Genomic DNA, 25,708 nt, shown 5'->3' with positions numbered 1-25,708 from the left:
GACAGTTGACATTTCCTATGACATACACGATTTTTATGGATGTTCTACAGCTATAACTCGGTGTTTTGGTTACCTATCTATTGTACAATAATTGATGAAGTCTGTCTTTTCATAGGTTATAATATGTATTTGCAATAAATGTTTTACAAGTCAAATGTCATGTTTTGTGTTCAAAATGGCCATGTATCTTAATAAAGGCAGGGTTTATCTTGGCAATAGCTGTATATTTATTATTAATTGATGCAACTGATAACAGTTGTGCAGTAAAAAATGAATCGACAGTGGCTTTCTGCTAATTTCAACATTAGTCAATGAATCTTTCTTTCAGCTTCACTGTTTTATATTAAGGCTCGGTCTAGTAGATCGACGTTTGATTGTAACATAATAAATGATTACCTGGTAAAATGCGCACCGGGAGGTAAACATTCCGGTTCAATTCTAATTGAAAATGCTCGAGATATATTCATCAAATCCAAAAACGCAGGATACTTCACCCACGGCACATTACACACCAGGGTCAGCTTCATATTAAAGTTAATCTTTTTAGGATTGTCTGAAATACCTGTAATAGACAAAATTCTCGTGAGTTACCGAGTAAAACTGGATGAAAAGAATATATACATCTTGCAATTGAATCAACTTCTGTACCCTTAGGATTTGCGAAGTCGGTGGCAAAAAATGGTTCCACGGTGACATGCATCTCTTTCGGTTTGTCTTGGAATCCGCCGCGGAGATAAACCCCCTTGCAGCTGTTCAACCCGCACAGGATTTCAAAGCGGACGTCTCTCTCCTGAGCGTTGGAGTGTGTGCTTAACATTTTGAAAGCCTCCTCCACGTCTAGCAGACCGCAGCCTTGCGCAAAGGGTTCCACGTCCGGAAGATAAGTGGCAGAGTTTTCCAACGCCCGTTTTACACTGTACGGTGAGTAGGGAAGGTTTGTCTTCTTCAATCCAGATAGCAGAACACCTGTAAGGTAATAACAAGAAATGAATAACAAATATTGAGTAGTGGGCATCGATGAAAGCCATACTGACTACTGACGAACAGTACAATATTGTTATGTTATTCAACAACCAGAAAATTTAAAAATTCGTATTGTTTGATTTGGACAATTTTCGCATCAATACCAAAGAAATTAAACTACTATAGTGGAACTGCTTAACGCTTTCGCTGCTGAAGAGATAATGAGATTTTAATTGCCCCCTTTAAAATGCACGTTAATTACATCGATCGGCCGCCTGGTCATTACGCGCCGTGTGCGTCTTCCGCGTACAAAGTATTAACTAATGATGTATGCAGATGTCATTTCCGTGTGCAAGAAGTAGGCAGGGCTATTGTGTTTATCGTTTGGAGTTGGTATTGCGAACCTTTTCCCCCATATTCCGCCACAGGCGAAAAATATGTGCAAATGCACTGATAAACAAGTAAGTTATATCATGTTTAATATAGTTTATGTTATATAATAAATAACGATGGACAGCCTCCTAGAGCGCTGTTTTGATTGAACCATAGAAATTTGTACAAAGTGACTGTCTAAACATTAAATTTTATATGTGTAGCAATTTTGCAGTTGTTGACAAAAGGCGGCCACAGACATACAGTTTTCGTAACAGGTTGAACATGCCAGTTAATACGTAATGGCGGCCATACAGTTATATTTGGTACATAATCTGCTGCGTAAAGTAGAATATACCGCGCGATACAACTGCGGTTGGTGTTGCTTGTTATAAAATACAAATTCATTTATTATTAAAAATGTAATAATAATTATTATGTACGCGGAGATCGCAAATATTATATTTTATTTATTTTTACGAGAGTAAAACAAAGTTATAGTTATTTATGTAAACATATTATTTTATACAATATAATATAAATGTTAAAATTTTAGAGAGCATTATTAATTAAGTTATTGTGAAAATATAGACTAATAACTCAGTACTCAAATTTTATTTATTGTATGTAGTGAATATTACAAATTATTAATTTAAGACGTTCACAACATAAATTAATATACCTAATTGTGAATGACAATGTCGGTAAATCTAAATAAAATTTAAGTATGTATATATTTTAATAATATCATAGTAATTAATTATTATACTGATGATTGATGTAAATATAATTTTGTGGCATGTTTAAATTTATTGTATATAAAATCAATACCTTTATAAATATTACCGTTTTCTAAAAATATGACCAAATAGATAATTAATACTGTCCATTAAATTAAAGGGAATAATTTATTCAAAAGAAAAGATTATATTTTATATTTATACGAATGTGTATAATATTGTTTCGGTGAATCGATAAAATACACAAACCACTAGCGAAATCATGATTTATTTTACCAACGTCATAGGTGTGTATTTTATGTCAATTTGTTTCTAATAAAAACAATAATTATAACCATAATAAATTCAAAGTAAAATTATTCGTGTATCAATATCGTGCAAGTATACCCTACCTAAAACTAATCCTAACCTCCATAGTTTTTGACACTTGCTCTGCCACAGACAATAACTGTACGTATATGGGCATGTCTGTTGACAGTTCGACAGATTTAAATGGGGTAGTTAAACTGATCTGCTAACGTACAGTTATTGAACAGTTATTGTCTGTGCCATGTTCAACCTGCCACGAAAACTGTACGTCTGTGGCCGCCTAAAGGGAAGAGACTCATCGGACTGTCCGACCTGGTCACCACAAAGGCCGATTTTATTGCTTTTAAAAAATTTGCGGCGTCTTGCTGTGGGCGTGAAAATCTCTTCACATAAATTTTGCTCTCCGTATTGATTACCTTGTTTTTTGATATATTATTAAAGTTCTTTTCATTTTGTTAATTCTCCGTGCCTTTCTCTACCACGGCACTTTGTATTTAGTGAGTATTTATGAGTAAAATCATTAGAATCAATCAAAGCTCACTTGAGAGTTTGGCGACCTCAGTCTTGGGTATCCGCTCATGAGACATTACCAGTGTGGAAAAATGCTGATGCTTCACACTCAAGCGTAGGGCCTTGGTGAGGCGGGTTGGTTTGGAGGGGTCTGTGTTTGCATAGTTGTTGACATGCATTGAGTTTCAAGCAAATGTCAGTGCACAGGCACGTAGGGGTAAAATTTTTTCAAACATTCATATAAATTATTTTCGGGAAGATGTATTTAGGCTTCATAAATACTAGATTAATCGAAATGGAAAGTGAATGACCGACGGATCCAGCGGCGTGGGGTGCGGACATGCTGGTCCCATTCATGAGCTGGCTGCAGCGCAGGGTGAAGTTGGGCACGGAGGTGATGGCTCCGCCCGGAGCGCAGATGCTGACGCCCGCCGCTCCATCAGCGCATGGACCGCGGGAGCTCCATGTGAACACTGTGCCTGGCAGCTTGGAACGCATTGAGTACGCTGCGGTCATCATCTCGGGAGACACGTATGCGCCGACCCCTGTAACAACAACTCATTCAGTCGGATATTTCACTAAAATTGATTGGAAGAATTTAATCGTTACAATTGATTGGTTACAGTATTATTTAATGATCCAAAACCATAATGGCTGAGGAAGCATCATGCTAAAACAGCAAGCACTTAAGGGCGGACGAGCTCAGCGTGGGTCAAAATGGACCTTTTTTCTATTTTCAAAGCATGATCCTGGACATACCTTAAACGTTGTAGATAATCTATTTATATAATTTTGAAGCCTTATTATCGTTTATATTTATTTTAAACATTTGATGACTGTATAAAGTATATTTATTACATAAAATAGTATTCTTTTAAACCTCTCGCTCTAATATTTTAGAATATAGTCATATTTCAGTACATAAATGTGATTTTTGATGAGATTTTTTACATTTATTAATTTTTAAACGCATTTATAAAACCATCAGTATAATTTATATCGACACTATTATAGTGAAATATTTACGATAAAAAAATATATTGATAATCTCTGTGATCCCAAATTTGACAAGAATAAGGCATTTTATGTAATGTAAAAAATCTTAACACCACTGCACATTTATGTACTGAAACATGACTATATTCTAAAACATTAGAGCGAGAGGTTTAAAAGAATACTATTTTATGTAATAAATATACTTTATTTAGTCATCAAATGTTTAAAATAGATATAAAGGATAATAAGGCTTCAAAATTATATAAATAGATTATCTACAACGTTTAAGATATGTCCAGGATCGTGATTTGAAAATAGAACAAAAGCTCCATTTTGACCTACGCTGAGCATGTCCCCACTTAAATGCGTTAAGCGAAAGTGGCCTGGAGTATTTTTAAATAAGTAAAAAGTGAATTACCATGTTCGATGTTAAGCGGACGATATGCACTTCTACAGAAGTTAATTACTAGACTTTTTTTGTAAGAAACATACATACATAGGTAGCCGTTTATATTTTGGGAATTGACAACACTGGTGTTGCTAGGTGAAATTTGACTTCTGTATCTTCAAGTTTGACATTTTAAAGGGCAAAAGTACTCAGAACGTTAAGAAACGGACGCTTTTTGTTTTTTTTTAAATACAGGTGACGAATCTTGAATCTATACATATGAGCCCGAAAGAAAATACTGTACGACAACATTATTTAGGCAACAACAGGAAGTCGCTCTTATCGCGTATAGAATATTTCACAGTGTTGTCATTTTTTGAGAAAACATATCCCGCGAAATTAGGTTTTAAGTTTATATCAATTCTATTCTCAGTAAGTTTAACATTAATTTATAAGTCTAATTATTGTTCAATAAATATCAATAGAATTTTTTTTTCAAATAATTTCACCTCTTAATTATTACTATTATATTAGGTTAATTATTACAGTGTAATTATTGAATTTGGAAGGAAATGTATCATTGAACCCACATTAACTGATAATATTGCTGCAGGTATTTATTAATTAAATAACTAGAACACAAATTATGAGTAAAAAAGTAGAAGTGAAAGATATAACATATTCAATATTATATTGATGACCCAATCACATGTTTTATAATTTACAAATGATGTCTTTATATCGTATTTTTAGTAAAATTGTTGTAGAAACACATACTGTGAAAATAATTTTCTATTAATTAAATTATATCCACCTTACATAAATTTTAAAACAATATGTACCTACTTATCGGTTTAAAAATTAGGAAAAAATAGGACAATTCATTAAATAACTAATGATCATTTATACTTAATTATTATACGTCTAAAAATATTAATTAAATAGATTACGATACACATAACTTTATAATATACAAACATAATTTCCAGTATTTGGGGAAATATTTCTAGTATTACAACACTGAATTTTGACATACCTGACATGACAGGAACCCGTAAAATGGGCTTGTTGAAAGTATTATATAGGCTCACCTTTTAAATACGACTCTTTTTCTTCTTCGCAATAAATCAAAAGTTTACTGATAATAATTCGAACATCATTTCGTATTGTGTTAGACATCTTTTGAATATAAAAAGCTTCAAATTACGTAAATTGATAGATGCGTCCATTACGAAGTGTCAAAAATGTAATGAAAAATTTGGGGGCGTTCCTAATTTGAAACCGGAAGTTCGATTAGCTGTACGTAGTTCACAGATTTGCCACGTAGCCAAGATGAAGTTGCCGGACAATAGCAGTCGACCGTATGGGTCTTCCAAAATGAGCTTAAACCAACAAAAGTTCGCAAATGGTCGCCTGTTTTTTCGGAAAAACGGGCCATGTCGCAATTGTGCCTTTAGAGCAGGGGTTCCCAACCTTTTTGTACTCCAGAGCACATTCTAAAATATCGGTAGGGTGGCGGGCACCACCTATTTTTAATCGACAAACTCCTTCCATAACTTCTCATTTTCCCATAATTTATTTTCTTATATTCATAATTTATTAATAAATAATAAACAAAAATGTTTCAAAATAATAAAACTCTTATTCAAATTGCATACACACAGAGAAATGTATTTACATACACATTTTATAAAAAAAAAGAATATCAATATGTCAATGTGATCTTTGGCATTGCATATCATTGGCCAGTGCCTCATAATTAGGAGAGTATGACGATAATCCTGTTAGCAAACAATCATAAAGATGCTCATCGGTGAGTCGAGATCTATATCTTGATTTTATTAAGTTCATGTTTGAAAACAATGATTCGCATAAATGATTCAATTTTATATGCCGCTTTTTACAAAAATGGGAACTTTTCTCTGTCCACTGTATTCTTGCCTCTGATATTAAGGATTTAAGCAAAATACGAGGGTGGGTCAATAAGTCCTTAGAAAAGCCGACAGGTGGCGCGACTAGTACTGTAAGCGGTTTGTTTTCATGCAGCGGCACTACCGATTCAGTATGCTGCGAAGTTTCAATCAGATTGGTCGGGTTGTTGTTTTTTATTTTCGTACATTTAAAAAAAAAATTTGCTTGTTTACAAAAATGGAGAAAATTGAGTTTAGAGCTGTTATTAAACATTTTAATATAAAAGGGTTAACAGCAAAGGAAATAAAAAATGAGTTGGATTTAGTTCACGGCATATCTGCTCCTTCACTTGCAACTATTTATAACTGGTTAAATGAATTTAAACGTGGTCGTACAACAACAAAGGATGAACCACGCTCAGGACTTCCTGTAGAGGTGACTACACCAGAAATGATCAATAAAATCCACGATATGGTGTTAAGTGACCGAAGATTAAAGTTGAGTGAGATAATTGAGGTTACAGGGATCTCAAAAGGTAGCGTCATTTCTATTTTACATGACAAATTGGGCATGAAAAAAGTTTCTGCAAGATGGGTGCCGCGTTTGCTCACAGTCGACAATAAACGCAATAGGGTGGTGGCCTCTAAAGCCCTGTTGTCGCTCATGCAACGCAATCCGGATGAATTTTTTCGTCGCTTTGTGACTGTAGATGAAACATGGATACACCACTATACTCCCGAGACGAAAGAACAGTCAAAGCAGTGGATTGCGAAAGGCGAACCATGTCCAAAGAAGGCGAAAACCGTAAAATCAGCTGGTAAGGTTATGGCTACTGTATTTTGGGATGCACGTAGAATTATTTTCGTTGACTATTTGGAAAAAGGAAAAACAATAACAGGGGATTATTATGCATCTTTATTGGACCAGCTAAAAAACGAAATTGAAGAAAAACGGCCTCATTTAAACAGGAAAAAAATCCTCTTTCATCAGGATAATGCCCGTGTTCACACATGTTTACGATCAATGGCTAAAATTGAAGAATTGAAGTTCGAATTGGTCAATCACCCACCGTATTCGCCAGATTTAGCCCCCAGTGACTTTTTCCTTTTCCCAAACTTAAAAAAATGGCTAAGTGGACAACGTTTTTTTTCAAATGAAGAAGTCATCGATCGGACAAATGCTTATTTTGAGGACCTTCCGAAAACTTATTTTTCTGACGGTTTAAAAAAAATTGAGAAACGTCTAACCAAGTGTATTGAGCTCCAAGGAGATTATGTTGAGAAATAAAAAAAAAATACAAAAATAAAAACTGTTTTAATGCTTTTTTCTAAGGAATTATTGACCCACCCTCGTATCATTCTTAAGCTCCAAAATTTCTAACAGTTCTTCTGTCTTACCTTGAACAAAATCTGCAATACATGCGGCCATTTCCATTACATTTATTTGGCAAGTAAAAGGATTGATACAGAAGGAAACAATTGGCTTGATATCTGTAAACTGCAAAAATCTCTCTTCCAATTGTTTTTTTAACACTTGAAGATGCGAGATTAATCGGAACGGTACGAGCACGTGACTACTGTCACGTGCTTCGGCGTTCATCGGCTCAGTTCGTGGCGTTCGTTTACTTCGGGTTTTCTGCGTGTGTCAAGCTAGCGTGAAAATTCTGTCTCTGTCGAATAGTGGCGGGCACATACTATTACGAATCGTTCCACGGGCGCCATGGTGCCCGCGGGCACGGGGTTGGGTACCCCTGCTTTAGAGAATCGTAGAATAGTCAATTCTGAATGGTACACAACCATTTGTTTGCCAGACGTTTTTGGTGAAATAAGAAAAAGCAACCATCGGCATCAAATCATCCTTCATCAAGACAATGCAAGCTCTCACCGGCTCAAACAAGTGTCTATTTGTGTACTCAAAACATCAAATTGATGGGTCATTCGCCGTACAGCCCCGATTTAGCACCATATGATTTCTTTTTATTCCCAACAGTCAAAGATAAATTGCGTGGTCTACGATTTTCTACACCAGAAGCTACCTTCTGTAAAGTGGCAAAAATGCTTTTCAGATTGGTTCAAACGCATGGAAAAGTGTATAAACTATCGTGGAGAATATTTTGAAAAACAGTAAAACTGTTTTCATTGATAAAAAAATTCGTTTTTGTTTGTTGTTCCCGAAATATATACGGCTACCCTTGTATTAATTAAATTTCAAAATTTAGGAACTGAATTGGGTTTAAGGCCACATTTAATGGTGATGGAGGGAGGGCTATAGCAGGATTATTTCAAGGAATTTTCTAATAGGTGTTTATGAAGCCGCTACAAATTATAAATGTTACATTCTTAATTTTTATGTATTATTAATAATAATCGTCCATCATGAAGGCACGTCTATGATTTGATTGGTGACAAGATTACAGATTTGTAAAATACAAACCGATAAGATTAGTCTGCATAATATCAGGAGGAGCACCGACAGTTGTGAGAGCTGGTCCGTGATTGCCGGCAGACACTATCCACACCACTCCATATTTATTCACAACCTCATTCATTATATCACCGACACGGCTGAAACAGAAAGAAACTATAATCAAAAATTGTTCCATGAATAAAAAATTACACTTTCGAATCTTTTTCACTATGTATCATAATATCATTGAAGGGAGTCTTATGTACACTTTTTGTAAAAAAAAATCTTGACGCTTAGTATGTAGGAATTGGAATATTTTATTTCCAGATTTAACTTTCTACACCTAAAGAATGCCACTAGGAACAACTATTAATTATGTTGTTATAATATGTACATCTATGGTAGATATCTTTATCATCATCATAGTGATGGGTTTGTCCATACAAGAGGATTCTATGGTGGACCTGGGGTCATTTAGTACTCCTTGGACGTCCAGCGTTGTCCACTTGGCAACCTCTATCACGTTGTGTACACATTTTCTTAAATGCACATGGTTTTATTGTTGAAATAGGTGTAGTCCCGCTGTTTTATTTGGTTTCTTCTTTATTCCAACAATATTTATGAATTAATACAGTGAAACCCCGATTTTACATTTTTGAAGGGACTGACAAATAAAATGCAAATAGAGGGAAAACGTAAATTGGGGGGGAAGATATTGAAAATTTTCGGTTGGTAAAACAAATTGGTTTGGAGAATATTACGTCAACCCCTTCACCCTTTTTTGAGAATGTTTCTTTTCTTTTGAACTGCCAATATTTTTTTTGCCGATACATTATTTGAATGGGTGCAAATAAAAAAAACCACAACAAACTTAAACAATGACATAATCTTGATCTCCAGCACTGCATTTGTCATGTCTATAAATAGAATGTGCACCTGGAATTCATTTCAATGATGTCATGCATTGAATCGAATGTGTTCAAATAAATTTAATTTTGAATATTTCAGACATAAATTGACTAAAATAAAATGGGACTGCAGAAACTATATGCAAATAGTGAGAAAATGTGAAATCTGGGCACGTAAAATCAAGGTTCCATTGTAGTAGATCAATATTATTATGCATATGTTTTGTAGCTTCACTAACCAAATGCCATGAGATCTGCATTTATAGAAAAATATCACCAGTTGTTGGTAATGTAACTGGAGTCTGTTATAGCGATCGGAAAATAATTACCCGGCATTCGACCAATGAGCATGTTCACCGTAGCTCATATTGATCACATCGATACGTGTGGTGGAAGCGAGCTCCATCACTTTGATGCAGGCTCTGATGAGGGCTGTGCCCGTCTCCATGGTGCCAAGCCGTCCATCCCCAATGGTCAGAGAGACTATTTTGGCACCGGGAGCCACACCATTCTTTTGCGGATCGTCCGGGAAGCATGCTGAAGCTATGGACGCTACGTGAGTTCCGTGACTAGCTGTGGATTAAATAAAATATAAATTTATGAGCAGGACGTTTGTATTAACAGATATTTGTTTTTGGACGAGAAATGGATGTTATAATAAAAAAAGTCAAGTTAAAATTGTAGAATCGTCAAAGAAGACATTAAATGAAAGAATTGAAATATTATTGAAATGACGAGTGTTTTGAAAGTAATATTATACTGTTGCATTCTTAGAATGGATAATAATTGAAAGAATGTTATGTATAGTACATAGGAGTATGCACATAGTAATATATATCATAATCTTATTTCAACAGTAATTAATTTGATATTTCTCTTTCCAAGAATACACTAATGCAATGAAGTCATTTTTTATAACAACAATTCATTCATTCCTATCACAGCAGGCTGTCTCAGCAAGTATTACGTCCCAGTTTCGGCAGGGTTAGTAATTTGACAACGGAAATTAATTTTAGGCATATACATATTAAATTAATGCTACAACTCACAGGACATTCCAACTATCTCCAGGACATTTCCATTATTATGGACATTTATGCTAATTGTCATTTGATCTAATTCAGTCAAGTGTTTGTGTTCGTGCGTTTTACTATACTCCCCGAGCAATACACCGCTAGAAAGATCTCCTTCTTCTGATGTATCAATGCAGGCTCTGGAAAACCGTCAAAATTAAATAAAAATATTGCAACACAAAGAATTTTAAATAATAAATTTAATCACTAGCCTTATTAAGCCGTAGCAATTCTTTATTGTTTTTCAACTTCACTTTCATATAATTAGGCTCCATCATAGTCCTCTTTAACATTGTGTTGACATTTTAATGATATCAAAATATTATCAACAAAAATAATTACATTTTCTCTGCCCATGTAACTTGAGGGTGATTATTACAGTTTACTAACATTTGTTTGAGCAATGAAGATAAGTTATGAACATTTTATGATAGAAAAGGCCAGTAGTTTTATGTATGTAAACCATTCCCTTGCAAATTATTTTCTTCCCTAGTTGTTCCATTTAAATTTACAAATTATGTAAGAGTTAACATAATGAAATAACGAATACATGCCTCCAAATAGTTCCATCGTGAAACAGCACACAGTCATAGGAAGGACCAAAGTCTTTGAACTTCTTTTCTATGGCCGTGAGAGCTTCCACACGTGCTTCTAATTCTTCTTTCAATAACTTATCGTCACCTGAGAGAGTGCTAGAGGCTTGAAAGAAAAATATTACGATAGAATCATAAGCCATATTAATATAAAAATTCACTAATAAATAAATATTTATTTACAAGATTTATATTATGAAAATATGTACCCATAATTTTCTCTTCAATACTATTGCTCACATTCCTGACAAAGCCATAATATTTATACAAATTTATTATTATATGAAATATGCTCACCGTTTAATAGAATGCGTAACAATCCTGAGCAAGCTACAAATATATATTTTATATTACTCTACCTAATATAGCGAGCTACAAATATATTATAGCTCAGTCAGGATATCCCACTTAATTTTTCAATAAATTGGTAAGCTTTGACACAAATAATGGACATAATATATTAGTTTTAATACGTATATAATGTACCTACAGTCTCTTTCAAATAAACATGTGAATAATTATATCATGTGGATATTTAGAAACGACAAGCCATTAATATGTAAAAATATATTTACCACATGTCACACCATCTACATGTTCTGAATTTGTACCGTTTCATATGACAAAAAACACACTTGTAACAACTTATTAAGTCCTGATTTAAAACGTTTGATCCGGCATGTTTTAATGTGGGAGCATAATACTACATTATTTTCTCTCAAAATTATTACCCTAAAATATGAAGTAATGTTTAACATGGATTGCTTGTTAGATACTGTCTAACAAGCAATGACAGTTTGTAAGGGTTATAAAACACTGTATCTATGTGCATCGAATCGAATGAACTACTATAATAGAGGGGGTAATACAAGCTTTACATATTACAACACTTCATAGTAATGCCTGAACCTTTTTAGCTTAGAAGAAGATAGAATCTGTTTACCATGTTTGGCTTCAAAATCGGCAAGTTCTCTGGCGGCGGACGCTAAAGCAGTCTTCTGCTTGGGGTCCCACATAAATTCTTTGCGATGTTCCTCCACTCGTTCTTTTAGCTTCGTCGGATAGAGATTGTATGACTGCACGACGCCTATCCTCCAATCTCCACTGGGATTCTCCCAATTTGACGGCACCTGTTTCAATTCACCATGAAATATACAGACTTAAATATCATTATTTAATGAACACTCTCAGAGCTTTCTTGAAGATAAATGCATGAAAAATGTAACGGGTATGATTTATCTTACAATTTTTTCTTTTCTTAATATGAATGCAATTTGCAGTTTTTGATCCTGAACACATAGTGCACTCTTTTCAACGCATAATGCAACTTCAATGAACTGAATCTGAGCTTCGAAAGGACAACAAAGTTGTAATCCCTATCTTGCACACAGATGCGATTTATTTCACAAAGCAGTGGTTATCAAATATTTTGTTTCACTTCATGAATAAAATCTTTTTTCCAGCGTCCGGGTAAAAAACACCAGTGGAATGGTATTTTACGACAGTCTCTCAAATCTTGAAGTCAAACTAGACACAGCTACCTAATGACATACCTAGGCAAAATGGCTCCCCTTACCAGTTTTAGTCAAAAACTTGATGCTACACAGAACGAATACAACGAATACATTCAAAGATTTTTAAATTCTGATGTACACATTCACAAACAGGTGTTGTCCAAAAATATTTTTTATATCATGATAGCAAATTTAACATTCTTGGCTGGTTGGACAGTGAATCAGCGTATTGAATTAAGCTTGACTGGGATTATTAAATCCTTCAAACAGCCTGCGAAACACACTTTGAATACCACTATTATAAGGCAAAAAAATCAATATTAAATCATTGTTTCAATTGAACAAAATGTCTTTGTAGTGATTTTGACAAATAAGAAATGGAAATATTGGATACATTTGTCAATCAGAGATAAATACGATAATAACGTTGACCGCATAGATGCGCAGTCCATATATTGTTGCAAAAGTATTTCTCAACTCCTTGGATTAAAAATATGATATTATAATGGTCAGTCACGATCAAGTTGTGTGTTAAGCGTCAATTACATTGAGCTACTTTACGAGCTGTTTGTTGGCGAATTTAATAGCGGGCGATTCAGCTACTGCGATTATGATGATGACACACAAAACTTTCCATTCGCTGAGAAGCCACAAGCCAGTGACTATTTTGACAGAACGTAGTTCGTTTTTTTACCGGTAGGTTGCTACTGCGCAGACGCAGTAGGCCCACACGCCGGCGTGCAGCGTGTAAAGTTGACCGGTCGTCAACTTTTCTCGGTAGAGTGTTTACAATCTGCTTGTTAGCTTGTTCGATGGTTACACTGGGCAACTTTACAGGCAGATTGTAAATTCGCCAACAAACAGCTCGTAAAGTAGCTCAATGTAATTGACGCTTAAGACATAAATGGTCTGCAGGTGACAATCTCGGAAGCTTCAACCGAAACTAACAAGCGTGTTAAAACGCTACCATTTTAGTTGGATGCGTAAACTATTTTCTTTAATTAGTAATGATGCGTTAACTTGGTGTGAGTCAGTGCATTAAGTTACATATGATTTGTGATTATCAAATAAATTATAATTACACAAGGAAGATAAGTTGATGAGACATGATTGCATTGAGTTCATATATGCGAACCTGCACAACCAATGAGAGCATTATTAGTAAAATAATGGCCCGACGACATTGCCATCACGTCACGTATTGTCACGCTGAGATAGAGATAGTGATTCACTTATATTTCTATCTCCATCTCAGCGTGACAGCATGTGACGTGACGGTAATGTGTTCGCGCCATAATGATCATTCTGTGAACCGTATAACTCATTTCAGTTGAAAAGAATAATAGTTACATGTAGCCATAGACTAATGATATACTTTTTGTAGCTATTCGGAAGGGATAGATAACATCTACTGATGATATACCCGGTTTCTCGGGTTAAAAGTAATTGCTAATGTTCAGATAATGTTATAGGCTATTCGACAGTTTGCTTTGTTCCCCATATTTGTTGCAAAAACACTTGTATTACCTTTAATTTTCGGCCAGTGATGCCAACCAGATGCCCATCTTTCAACTGACAGGTCGTCGTGGTATCCACATCTCCACAACCACTGCAATCGAATCTTTCGATAACTTTTTTTTCTCCAGTACTTGTAAACTAAAAAAAACAACATATATTTCAAATGTTAGAAACTCTTTTCTGAATTTTGGGTTAAGCTTTGTTAAATGCACAGTAATGAAATTTTGTGTACGAAAAATGCACAATGACATTAGTTGGATGACCGCAGTGACATGTCATTTTTTATACCTGCAGTCCTGCCGCGGCGGGATCAACTCCGGAATCAAAAATTGCGATAGTCACATCTCTACCATCATATTCAGGATATTTATTTAAAAACGACTCCACTCCGGTTATTTTTTTTGACATTAAACCCCCGGAAGGGAAATTACAATCGATCACACCCTCCGCCATATTATTTGAGAATAAACACAGCTGATTGCGATCGTGAATAATATCGCGATCCGAGAAATTATTACTACTGCGATTTGTAGCCCATGTAGCGCCTCTAGCGGACAATATCGGAACAAATGAAACTGTTTTTTCCACCACTCCGAAAGGGCTGGTAACAGTGGTTACGAAGCCTTTTATCTTTAAATTCAGTCGAAGTTTTGAAAATATCATTGAAAGATAAATAATTAAACTTCCAATTCAAGATGTGGTATGAAATTATTCCAAGTTTCACGATATGCGTGGCGGCTTTTGCCCTTCCGTCGTTGGGATTGTATCACCTCCACGGACTTGTTCTAGGAAACGTAAGTTAACAAAACGTCAAAATGAAAATATAAAATTAAACATTCACGAGTATTATAAACTATTCATTTTACATTGACTTTAAATAATGTATTGGAGGGATTGCGATCATTATTATAATATGTATATCCGACAGTGATTTAGATTACATAATTTTGACGTTTATTGTATTTTTTATTTTTGTGATAAAACAGAGAGTGATGATTTAATGATCATGTTCGGTTGTCAGAATCACAGACTGCATCAATTAAATTATTAGTAATAAAAATATCAACATTCAGATATTTTTACATAATATTAAGCCAAATATTCTATTTTGCTGTCATTAGCTATTGCCTTTCCCATTTTCCCTTGGTACTTATAAGTTGTATCAGTATCTTGACGGATACAACTTTTCAACCTTTTTCTTTCAATCTTGTAGATACTTGTCTTGTAATCATGCAAAACTGATGATTAAAAAGAAATCTGCATAATCCAACAGCATTCGGGTAACCGAGATTCTACTGTAGTTTTTAATGTTCATCGATTATAATATATGCAACCATGAAAGATTAGCAGTATTAAAGACGTATTGTTATAATATTATTCTACTGTTAACATCTACTATGTAAAAAGATGCCATTTTAATAATATATAAAATTTTATCACCATGCCAATAAAAAAAATAATATGAATGACCCTCTAGGCATACTGTATTTGCGATGTGTCCATTTATTCAATGCTAACCACATATAAAACAATCAATAAATTATTTTAATATATAATATATAAATAAACATAAATTACATGTCTGTTTACTGGAAGCCATACGGGAACAGCGGCAATTTTCATGGTCGATTTCGGTAAAATTCATGAATTCAAGAATGATAACCTAACCTAACCCAACCAAACCCTAACCCAACCTAACAAATAATCCAGTATATCGGCTATTTTAAAAATTTGTTTGCCGATGGCTTCCACCAAACTAAATAGACAAGAACCGTATAAACCAGCGTTTCCCAACCTTTTTTGGCTCGCGTACCACTTGGTAGTATATCACGCTTAATTGTACCACTTCGTAAAAATGATTGTATTTCGAGAAATTTGTTATTCTATTTGCATTATAAATTTTATAGGGTGACTATGTTTCTCAGAACTCAGTTTATTTAAGTTTAAAAAAAAATACCAAACGTTTTATTTTTTCTGATAAAAATGAGACATTTGAACTTTACATCGACGGCCCCAGGAAAAACCATGATAAGTCTAAAATCATAAATGTTCAGGAGAGCGAAAAAACTAAAATATTTACGCTATTAAGTAAATTCATCATATAAAATGAGTAAGTTTTTTCTTATCTTATTTAAGTAAATCAGATAGATCATTTTATGGTCTATATTCCTATCAAAATTTAATGGTGATTAATTAAATAACAGCTGAGATAATGTCCAAAAATCGTTTTTATTTGGAATAATATTACGCACTTTATATTTCGACTCGATTCAACATGCTTTTGCGCGGACGAAATAGATTACTGACTCCGCATAACACATTCATATTCTGAGATAGAAACCTTATTTTACGTCGCATTTTTCTTACTCTATACGATTTTATTAATTACAACTATAGTTATAACGCTCTTTTACGGAAAAATTGACATTGCGCAATATTTAACTCGAAATAGTACAGCGTGTCTATAAAATCTTAACAAGGGATATAGGGACATATTGATATATATATATATTTTTATACGGAGTTTTTATAATTTAAATGTATTTAAGTATGACTTTTTATGTTTTTTTGCAAATTATTATTGATATTTTTATAAATAATCAGAATATGTACATTACGAAATAATAAACATTCAGGAAAAATGTTTATAATGGAATAATAAAGAAGTTATGAAGAAATTAGTACATAACACTACTTACTACACCATCAATAAAATATCTATTTTTTATACATACTTCGTAACAAATTTTTCATTAAAATATAGAATAGATAGAAAAAAACAATATAATGTTAATGGTCATGTATATCGCTAGAACAATTTTAATTTAATTAATATTCAGTACAATTATCGAAACCAGAGAGATAATATATTTCATTAAATAAATCATTGTAAGTTCGTTAATATTTTACATAAAGGATATACTGAGTGAATTAAATTAGTAAATATCACTTTAGAACACACATAATTATTATTGTTCAATACAAAAATACAAAAATATTAAATAACTAGTGGAATATAATATTATACATAACAATTTGGCACAAATGTACCTACCAAAGCATCGAAATGTTGGAAAAAATATATTTAAGTAGGTTTATTAGTTTCAAAAATTTTAATACTAATAAACCTAAGAAAAGTGTTATTTATAACCTAATAATTATTATTTAAAGACAGCTGAATTCACTTTCGTTATCAAATGAGATCGCATTATTAAAATGTTCAGCAGAAGTTAAATTCATATAAAATTTATACTAGGCTTGTATTACATACACATTCTATAATCACGATTAGGTAATTACCTATCTAAAATAACATTGATACAACATTATGTAGTTCTTATGTAACAAGAGTGATAAGTGATAACCTTTTCAGTACCTACCTTCTATTCTCTTTTTTCAATTCAATTTTTGCAACATAATATCTTTCTGTAGGTAATTGATCTTGTAAAATTGTAATTATAAGCTTATAAATACTTATCCAGTGATCATATTAACTATCGTTGTGTTTATTGTTGATATGAGTTTAATTACCGATTAGTAAACATAGATGGATTACATTTAATTGTCAACATAAATCATGAAACATCAGTATAAGTATGTCTTAATTGAACTCAGTTATGTTAATTAATACGAGGTGTCATGATTGCATTAATATAATTGGAAAGTTAAAATAAGTATGTACCTCCCCAACATTGTAATATTTAGTTTAAAATTTAAATAATCGTGGTACGAATCTGCATTTTTCTAAACGGTTGGCTTTCAAGTAGTATTTTCTTTAAATGATACATTATGTTATCTAATCCAATCGATTACGTAGAGTTTTTTTATTTATCAACAAAACATCGTTTAATATTCGTTGTCATTCATATCACTTTATTTAACTTATTTTGATCGATCTAAAAATTGTATAACTCCGACCGATTTAACATAGATAAAATAATAATTACTATTTTTGCTAGTGTTCATATTTTAAAACAATCATATTCAATAAATTAATACGAGGTATGTATATATGAGAGTTGGTACTAGATTTTTCAAAACCAATTGATATTTTGTTATATATTTTACCTACCGGGGATACCACATGTTAATCCCATCTCATACATATTATTTACCTAGATTCTAGACAACAATAAATGATTCATAAACTGACTATTATATTACACGTTTTTCGGTAAAATTCTATTGAAAATAATAGATAAAATAAGTTTTCAAAAAACTCGGCTAATCTTTTCTTTTAGGTGACCGACATGTAATAATAATTTATAATCCACAGAGCTCGTTTTCGAGAAATATTCAATGTACAAAGTAAAAATAATATATACCCTTTTATATTATTGCAAACATAAAATTAACACGTCAGACGTATTTAAGTTTTACAATGAGCTTAAGTTGGTCCCAATGTGTACAAATCAATTAGTAAGCCTTTCGGAAATTCTCACCATTTGTAATAATAAAAATGATTTTTTTCACTTTCTTAAGTCATAAATTTTTTTTTTTAAGACCATGTCCGATCCTGATAGTATCATATGGGCCTCCACAGAGTGGAGGTTTGTATTGACAGATTTTGTTTTTTACGAGAAATGGATGTCAGCCACTTGCTCAACCTATTAGGTCCATACCCTGACACACACAAATTGAAAAACAATATGTGTACTTGCCAGACCCAGGATTCGAACCTGGGACCCACGGCTTTATAGTCCAACGCTTATGCCGCGCGGCCACCGTCATAAATATTATTCCGTAATTAGTAAGAATTTTACTAAAAGAATAATAAAATAAACTCTCTTGTATTTGCTAGCTAGATAAGTCCTTTCTTTTAAATAATAAAATATTTTGTAATTTAAACATGAAAATACTGCATGGTTGTTATTATCTATCTACAAGACTAATTTAATAAAAATGTGTCATGCTGTACCGAAAATAAAATAATGTTTTGAAGTTAAAACATAAGATTTTAGGTATAAACATCGGCCTATAGCATCGTGGGTTCCGAGTTTGAATCATGGGTCTTAAAAATAGATACATATTGTTTTTCAATTTGTGCTTGGAGTATGTACCTCAGTGGCGAAGGGTGGAGGTAGGCTGTTATAATCTGACATAAATAGTGCACATTAAACTTTATTAGTCATGCGTATTTGTTTTTATTAAACTGAGACTACAATGTACAGATGGTATTAATTAGTTTTTAAAAATCAATTCAATCCTGTCTAAACCAAATCATAATAGTTTTGTATATTTTGGGCGATCTGACAAAATTGTGCACAATGTTTCATTCATACTTATTTGTTTTCATTGAATTAGAAATACATATTACACATATTGTTATTGAATATTTTTAGATTCATTAAGCCCTGCCTAAATCAAACTATAATAGATAATAAATATTATTCTATCTATAAAATATCCAAAATTATGTATGATTTAATGACATAATTTTAGATATTTTATAGATATACAAATATTTTTTGACTATTATCTATTATGGTTTGGTTTCGCAGGGTTTAATTGAATTTTAAAAACTAACCAACACCATTTGTAAAGTGTAGTCTTAGTTAAATGGAAATAAATATATATGACTGACAAAGTTTAGTGTGCACTATTTATGGCCGATTTTAATAGTCTACCTCCACCCTTCGCCACTAATATACCTAATAGGTTTAGCAAGTGGCTGACATCCATTTCTCGAAAGAACAAAACCTGTTTATATAAACCTCCAATCTGCGGGGGATATTTTAAGTGGGTACGTTTTTAATTGCAAAAAAAAATGTTTTCTAGTGATAGGTAATAACATATTATTAAAATATGTAGTTTTCTGCTGGGTATTTATTTAAATTAAGTTTATTTATAATTTACATACTTTTTTTACTCATCTAAATAATTTAAGCAGTGAATTATTATAATGATATATCCATATCGTTTTCTATTGGATATTTGTTTAATATCAAATAATATAACAATTTCAAACTTAAACATTACCTACAACATTGTTTTTTGGGTATCTAAGTAGAAGAGTAATTAACCGAAAATAGTCGAAGAAAGCTTGTGGAGGTCTTTATTTTGCGGTGGATTGAAATTGGCTGATGAATCAAAATTAATATTTAAACATTATTACTGTGTCCTAGTATAGTAAAAGTACCTACCTATATTAGTACAAAATAATTCTTTTCTATTTTGTTTGTTTTATATTCAATAATATAATATTTTGATATTAAAACACTAGTACTAGTGACTAGTGAGTAGCTTTTTAACTAAAACTGCATTTACCTACTGCAAATTCCAATATTTTCCGAAGATAAACCAATATATTTTTCGAAACTAATGTGATACGTCAATATAAACCATGCCGTATATTAGGATCTCCGTTAAAGACTGTTATAGCAAGTATAACAACCTTCTTACTCGTAAAATAAAACGCAGTACACTTTTTTTATTGATATATGACTATACTCCTCGGATATTTATGTGAACACAAATTTGGTCGATGCGATATGTAGATATAGAGCACCATTGTCGAAAACCTAACTTTGTCAATTTTTATGCTAGAGACCTGAAATTTTTACAGGACATGCACAAAAAATATGATATTATAAAAAGCTAATAAAACTTCAAACGCTATTTTTAGACTTATCATGGTTTTTCTAGGGCACGTCGACATATCACAATGTTTTTTTTTTAATAAAAGGTGCCGAAGGGCATTTCTTGTCGAAATTCAAAACTAGGGCATTTCAAGAAGTTTTTTCAACTAATTTTTATTAAAAAAAAAATACATAGAATTAAATTAAATTATTTGTATAAAAAAAATGAAATGCGCCGCAGGCAATTTTTTTCCAAAAATTACCGATATTAATAGAAAATATATGTATATAAAATTAATTAAACACGGTAAATGTAAAAATTCTTCTGATGAAAACGAGACAATTCACACTTTCATTTTTACAAATTTACAGCGATGCTGTGATTGTTGATGATTGTTGGATTTTCGATCATCGACTGTACATATTAACAACTGTACTGTATATTATTAATTAAAATTATGAACTATAGAAAAAATACAATAGTTTAAATGTTATTTTTATGACTGATTTTTTTTTACTTTTTATATCCGCCATTACTGATTATTTTTCGCGTACCACAGGTTGGGAACCGCTGGTATAAACTATTAATTTCTAATTGGGGGGTTTACAGGCGAATCACCAAAAATGCCTCAAATCTCAGTACTTATAGGTATAATTTTTAATAAGAATGGAAATATTTAAATAATTATCATAGGATTGGAATTTATAAAATTGCAACAATTTTGATTGTAGAACGGGACGTTGACTTACTAATTAAGATTTTTTCATCTGTCATTCTGTTTTTATATATTTATGGCTTTCGATATCATTTCAATTTAACGTAATGTCAACATTGTACAATGCATCTTGTCCTTATTTTTCTGCTTATGTTGTCACACATTTCTCTATTTATTTTGTAATTTAGTGTGACTTACATTATCTTCTTCTTTCTAGCACTACCGGCGGAATGTCGATTCAAGATGGGACCGCATCATGTACCAACGCGATGAAAGAATAACTGGCAATCCCTATGTAGTAAATGTTAGTACATAACAAGTTTTAACACACTGTATATTATTAAGCAGCATTAATGTTGATGCGCTCACCGCTTGATCCGTGAGTGGCGATCTTCAATTTAGTGATGTTAAAATCTTTGGATTCAATTATCTCTCTCAGTAATCCGCCATCCCAAAAACCGGACAAGTGTCCAATTAGTGCGGATTATAGTGCATACATACAAATTATGGTCAAAATTAAAACAGGTATTTCGTAAAACTAGCAAATTACGGTTTTATTTATAATCAAAATCAAGTAGGTACCTATTTACTAAATTATACATATTTATAAACTAAATTTATTAACTAAATATTAAACAGTTGTAGGTACGGGAGCTTTCGTACAATGAGAATTTTACAATTATGATTACGGAGATTGTGTTGCGAGAAAAATTACTAACGTTGAACCGTCGATGCGTGTAGAGAGTTTGAACGATTATAAATTTATGAGTTACTGATGTATCACAACATTCGTTTTTATAGTAAATGGAGACAAGAAAATTCAGAGTCCGCTTGGGGTAAACGACCGCCATGGGTTCACACCCTGTAGATCATTTCTTAGAAATTTGTCTGTGAAATTTGACTATGACAAATGTTATCAATTAAATAATGTATTTCTCGTTACAATGTTGCAGCAAATGCATATTTGCTCGCTGATTACTTGCAATAACAATGGGTTATTGAAAATTTGATATTAAATTTGACGCATTCCATCAATTCTTACGAATGACAGATTTAGCAAGAAATATAAATGAGTCAGTTTACACAATCAGGTTCACTGACCATAAAATTATATCATTGGCAATTATTGGTTTGAGAGACACACTTAAGATTAGTTTTATAATGTAACATAGTTTTAGGCTATTTATCTTAACTTAAAATGCTAATTAACAGGGTGCACTTGGTCTGAGGAATCTTGTTATGCCCATACAGTAAATCACTTGACAAAACCAGTTGTTCAGTGAGGCAGATATTCTTGAATGGCTTAGGATTCCCGGCTTTCCCTATGACCAAAAGTGTCAGTTTGTGTGTCCCGGTTGCATTGGAGCACGGCATAATTATTGTGATGTGGTCCTTGGGCACTCTCCTCCCTGATACATTACTTTCTTTGCGATGATCGTATGTTTTACGAAGGAGAAGTCTCCAAAATAAACCCATCTCATCTGCAGTTGACAATCGAATACCGGCGAATTATAGAGCTAGATTTTATGCTTTCAACTAGTAAAAATAACGGCGGATTATAGTAGTTGTCGGATAGTCGAGCGGCGGATTACTGAGAGTGTACTGTACTACAATCTCATTTCAGGGCGGAGATTTAATTTATTTTCATAAGTTATGGTAAAATGTTAAATATCCGTTTAGTATTAAGTATTCGCCACTGGTATAACACGACATACACTGATAATAGTAGATTCACAGTTGCAGTATTATACCCCGTTTACATGTGCATAGATTCACTGCTGACAGTGCGTATTATTGCGGCCCATAACAAGAAAATGTACATGTAAACACGTATTATCGTGAAAGTTGCAAGATTGTATACATGTATCAAAAAAGTTACAATTACAGCGCTTGTTAAGTGCATGGATTTACTGCCAGCAATAGCGTGTAAATTCAACTATCAAGCAAATAACTGTTTACACATGAAAATACCGATTGTCTCGCCAATCTCATTTTTTAAATGTCAGTGAATCGCGTTTGTTGTTGTTGCATGCATGTTTTGTGTGCTGTGCAGTGTAGTTTGTATAGTTTGCTGCTATGGTCTCTACGACCATTCTACCACGCATGTGCATATATCGCCCAAGTTGTAACTATCGAGTGAAAATTCAGAAGCCGCTGAACTTTTTTAATCCATGTGTGCAGTATTGCAACTTGCACGACAATAAGTGTTTACACTTACATTTTATTATTATGGTCGCGATAATATGCCACCAGTAAATTCACACATGTGGAAATGGGCAATTAGCACTTTGACAAGCATTCGAGGTTCAATAACTCCATCGACTTATATCTCAAAATGAATTGTAACTTTGGCCTGATGACAATGAATAAATAATTTATTGCAAATAAAGGTCAATTATTTTACCACTGAAGAAGATAACACAAGAAGCACTGACCATGATTGATTTAATTTGATGGATAAATTTTATTTATAATTGGATCCATACTAGTTTACTCTCAGACAAATAATGTTAATTAATCTTGATTTTCAGAGTTTGGAGGCGATCCCTGATGAATGAGGAATTTCCATTATCGAATAGCTACTTATACATTACAGTTCTGAAAGAAATGAAAGTAACTACTACCAAACTCATGCTTGTATCTATTAAAATTTGTAAATAATTTTTCTTTGTTGAAAATAAACACATAGGTTAACACAACTAGTATGTTTTAATTTTCTAAGGGGTGCAACACTAATGTTCTAATGTCACGAGCAGACCACCGTCTAACACCGATCATGGTGATTAATAATTGTTAACGTTGAATAGCAATTACACTGATTAACATACCAAACCAATATTTGTTGGTCCGCTGACTACACTACAGCTTCCCTTATATTTTATTACTTGAAAAATTATTGAAGATTATGTTTCGACAGGTAGCAAGTCACTGAATGTATTATTAGCTTTGATCGTATTGTTGTTTTGTATTATCTGTTCAAATAATGAATTAAGTCCAGCGGCGAATAATGCGAAAGCAAATAATGTGACCATTTTGACAGCATGTGCGGCTGGAGGCAGGACCTAAGGCCTTCTTCGAATATTTTCACTCGTATTCGGTAATCTTCAATATAATCTTTAGCCTGGATTGGGTAATAATAGAAAATTTTATATTTTGATTTTTGGGATTGACAGTGATATTTCTCAATGGGACCAGATGGTCAGTGTGAGTCGGTGAATCTGTTTATGTAATTTAGCCATCGGAATGGATTGTATGAAGAAATCAGCCAGATGCTCTTACCTCAATATTATCAAAAAATATATTGATGTTGAGTTGTTAAAACCATTTTGGTAATAACTCGGATATACAAAATGTGTTAATCTTGCCCATTTTTTGAATAATAAAATGCCCAATTCTTGTCAAATTTGGGATCACAGAGATTATCAATATAATTTTTTATCGTAAATATTTCAATATAATAATGTCGATATAAATTATACTGATGGTTTTATAAATGCGTTTAAAAATTAATAAATGTAAAAAATCTTAATACCACTGCACATTTTTATGTACTGAAATATGACTACGTTCTAAAACATTAGAGTGAGAGGTTTAAAAGTATACGATTTTATGTAATAAAAATACTTTATGCAGTCATCAAATGTTTAAAATAAATATAAAGGATAATAAGGCTTCAAAATTATATAAATAGATTATCTACAACGTTTAAGGTATGTCCAGGATCATGCTTTGAAAATAGAGCAAAAGCTCCATTTTGACCTACGCTGAGCATGTCCCCCTTAATGATATTGTATTGTTTCAAATTAATGGCAATTAATTGTAATTGAAGACTCACAAGCAGGTTACTACAGACCTACAAACTTATCCGAAGAATGGGATGGGGGAGCCACTATCAAAAACTACCCAATCAAGACTCGTAACTGGACAAAATCTGACATTCGAATGAAATTTTGAAAATAGCGTCCTATGGTAGTTTGAAGTTCCATTTTTGGCCATTCTACAGATAAGTTTGTAGGTCTGTATGTACAAGTTATAGTGTAACTAACCATTCAATTATGCAACTGAACATTGCAACAATAAATGGATTATTTTATCTGAAATATTGCCTCACATAGTGATGACATGGCGTTAAAATAATGTAGTAGAGAATATCCTACAAGTCTTCCTAATATGTCAAATTATTATGTTCCAGGTAAATTATACTAATGCAAAC

The 25,708-nt window shown here is 32.7% G+C and overlaps 2 protein-coding genes across 2 annotated transcripts in view; one reads left to right on the top strand and one right to left on the bottom strand.

Moving 5' to 3' along the window:
* The window catches only part of TppII (Tripeptidyl-peptidase II), a 30,064-nt gene extending 15,341 nt beyond the window's left edge, over nt 1-14,723 (bottom strand). The window contains exons 1-10 of the mRNA XM_085947610.1: nt 14,490-14,723; nt 14,211-14,339; nt 12,113-12,299; nt 11,131-11,275; nt 10,553-10,716; nt 9,833-10,076; nt 8,623-8,753; nt 3,206-3,439; nt 649-966; nt 397-562 (exon numbers count right to left, since the gene is read on the bottom strand). Of these exons, the coding sequence (XP_085803736.1) occupies nt 397-562; nt 649-966; nt 3,206-3,439; nt 8,623-8,753; nt 9,833-10,076; nt 10,553-10,716; nt 11,131-11,275; nt 12,113-12,299; nt 14,211-14,339; nt 14,490-14,654 (1,883 nt within the window). The 5' untranslated portion in view covers nt 14,655-14,723. The remainder of the gene's footprint in view (nt 1-396; nt 563-648; nt 967-3,205; nt 3,440-8,622; nt 8,754-9,832; nt 10,077-10,552; nt 10,717-11,130; nt 11,276-12,112; nt 12,300-14,210; nt 14,340-14,489) is intronic.
* A 7-nt stretch (nt 14,724-14,730) lies between these two features.
* ND-MWFE (NADH dehydrogenase (ubiquinone) MWFE subunit) lies at nt 14,731-24,194 on the top strand. Its single transcript, XM_085947619.1, has 3 exons — nt 14,731-14,995; nt 21,713-21,799; nt 24,027-24,194. The coding sequence occupies exons 1-3, from the start codon at nt 14,897-14,899 to the stop codon at nt 24,051-24,053; spliced, it is 213 nt and encodes a 70-aa protein (XP_085803745.1). The 5' UTR covers nt 14,731-14,896; the 3' UTR covers nt 24,054-24,194.
* Nucleotides 24,195-25,708: the final 1,514 nt, after the last annotated feature.

Source organism: Rhyacophila brunnea, unplaced genomic scaffold (genome assembly GCF_057557595.1).
Source record: "Rhyacophila brunnea isolate RB1 unplaced genomic scaffold, BYU_Rbru_1.0 scaffold_2, whole genome shotgun sequence".
Classification (NCBI taxonomy): domain Eukaryota; kingdom Metazoa; phylum Arthropoda; class Insecta; order Trichoptera; family Rhyacophilidae; genus Rhyacophila; species Rhyacophila brunnea.
The sequence above is the reverse complement of the archived record's forward strand: the minus strand, read 5'-3'. Positions and strand labels throughout refer to the sequence as shown.

What these genes read in the sequence shown, in the direction of transcription:
- ND-MWFE (XM_085947619.1), top strand. Translation starts at nt 14,897, where the DNA reads ATGTGGTATGAAATTATTCCAAGTTTCACGATATGCGTGGCGGCTTTT. An exon ending in ACGGACTTGTTCTAGGAAAC is followed by an intron (nt 14,996 to 21,712) that starts GTAAGTTAACAA and finishes TCTTCTTTCTAG; the next exon opens with CACTACCGGCGGAATGTCGA. An exon ending in GCAATCCCTATGTAGTAAAT is followed by an intron (nt 21,800 to 24,026) that starts GTTAGTACATAA and finishes CTTGATTTTCAG; the next exon opens with AGTTTGGAGGCGATCCCTGA.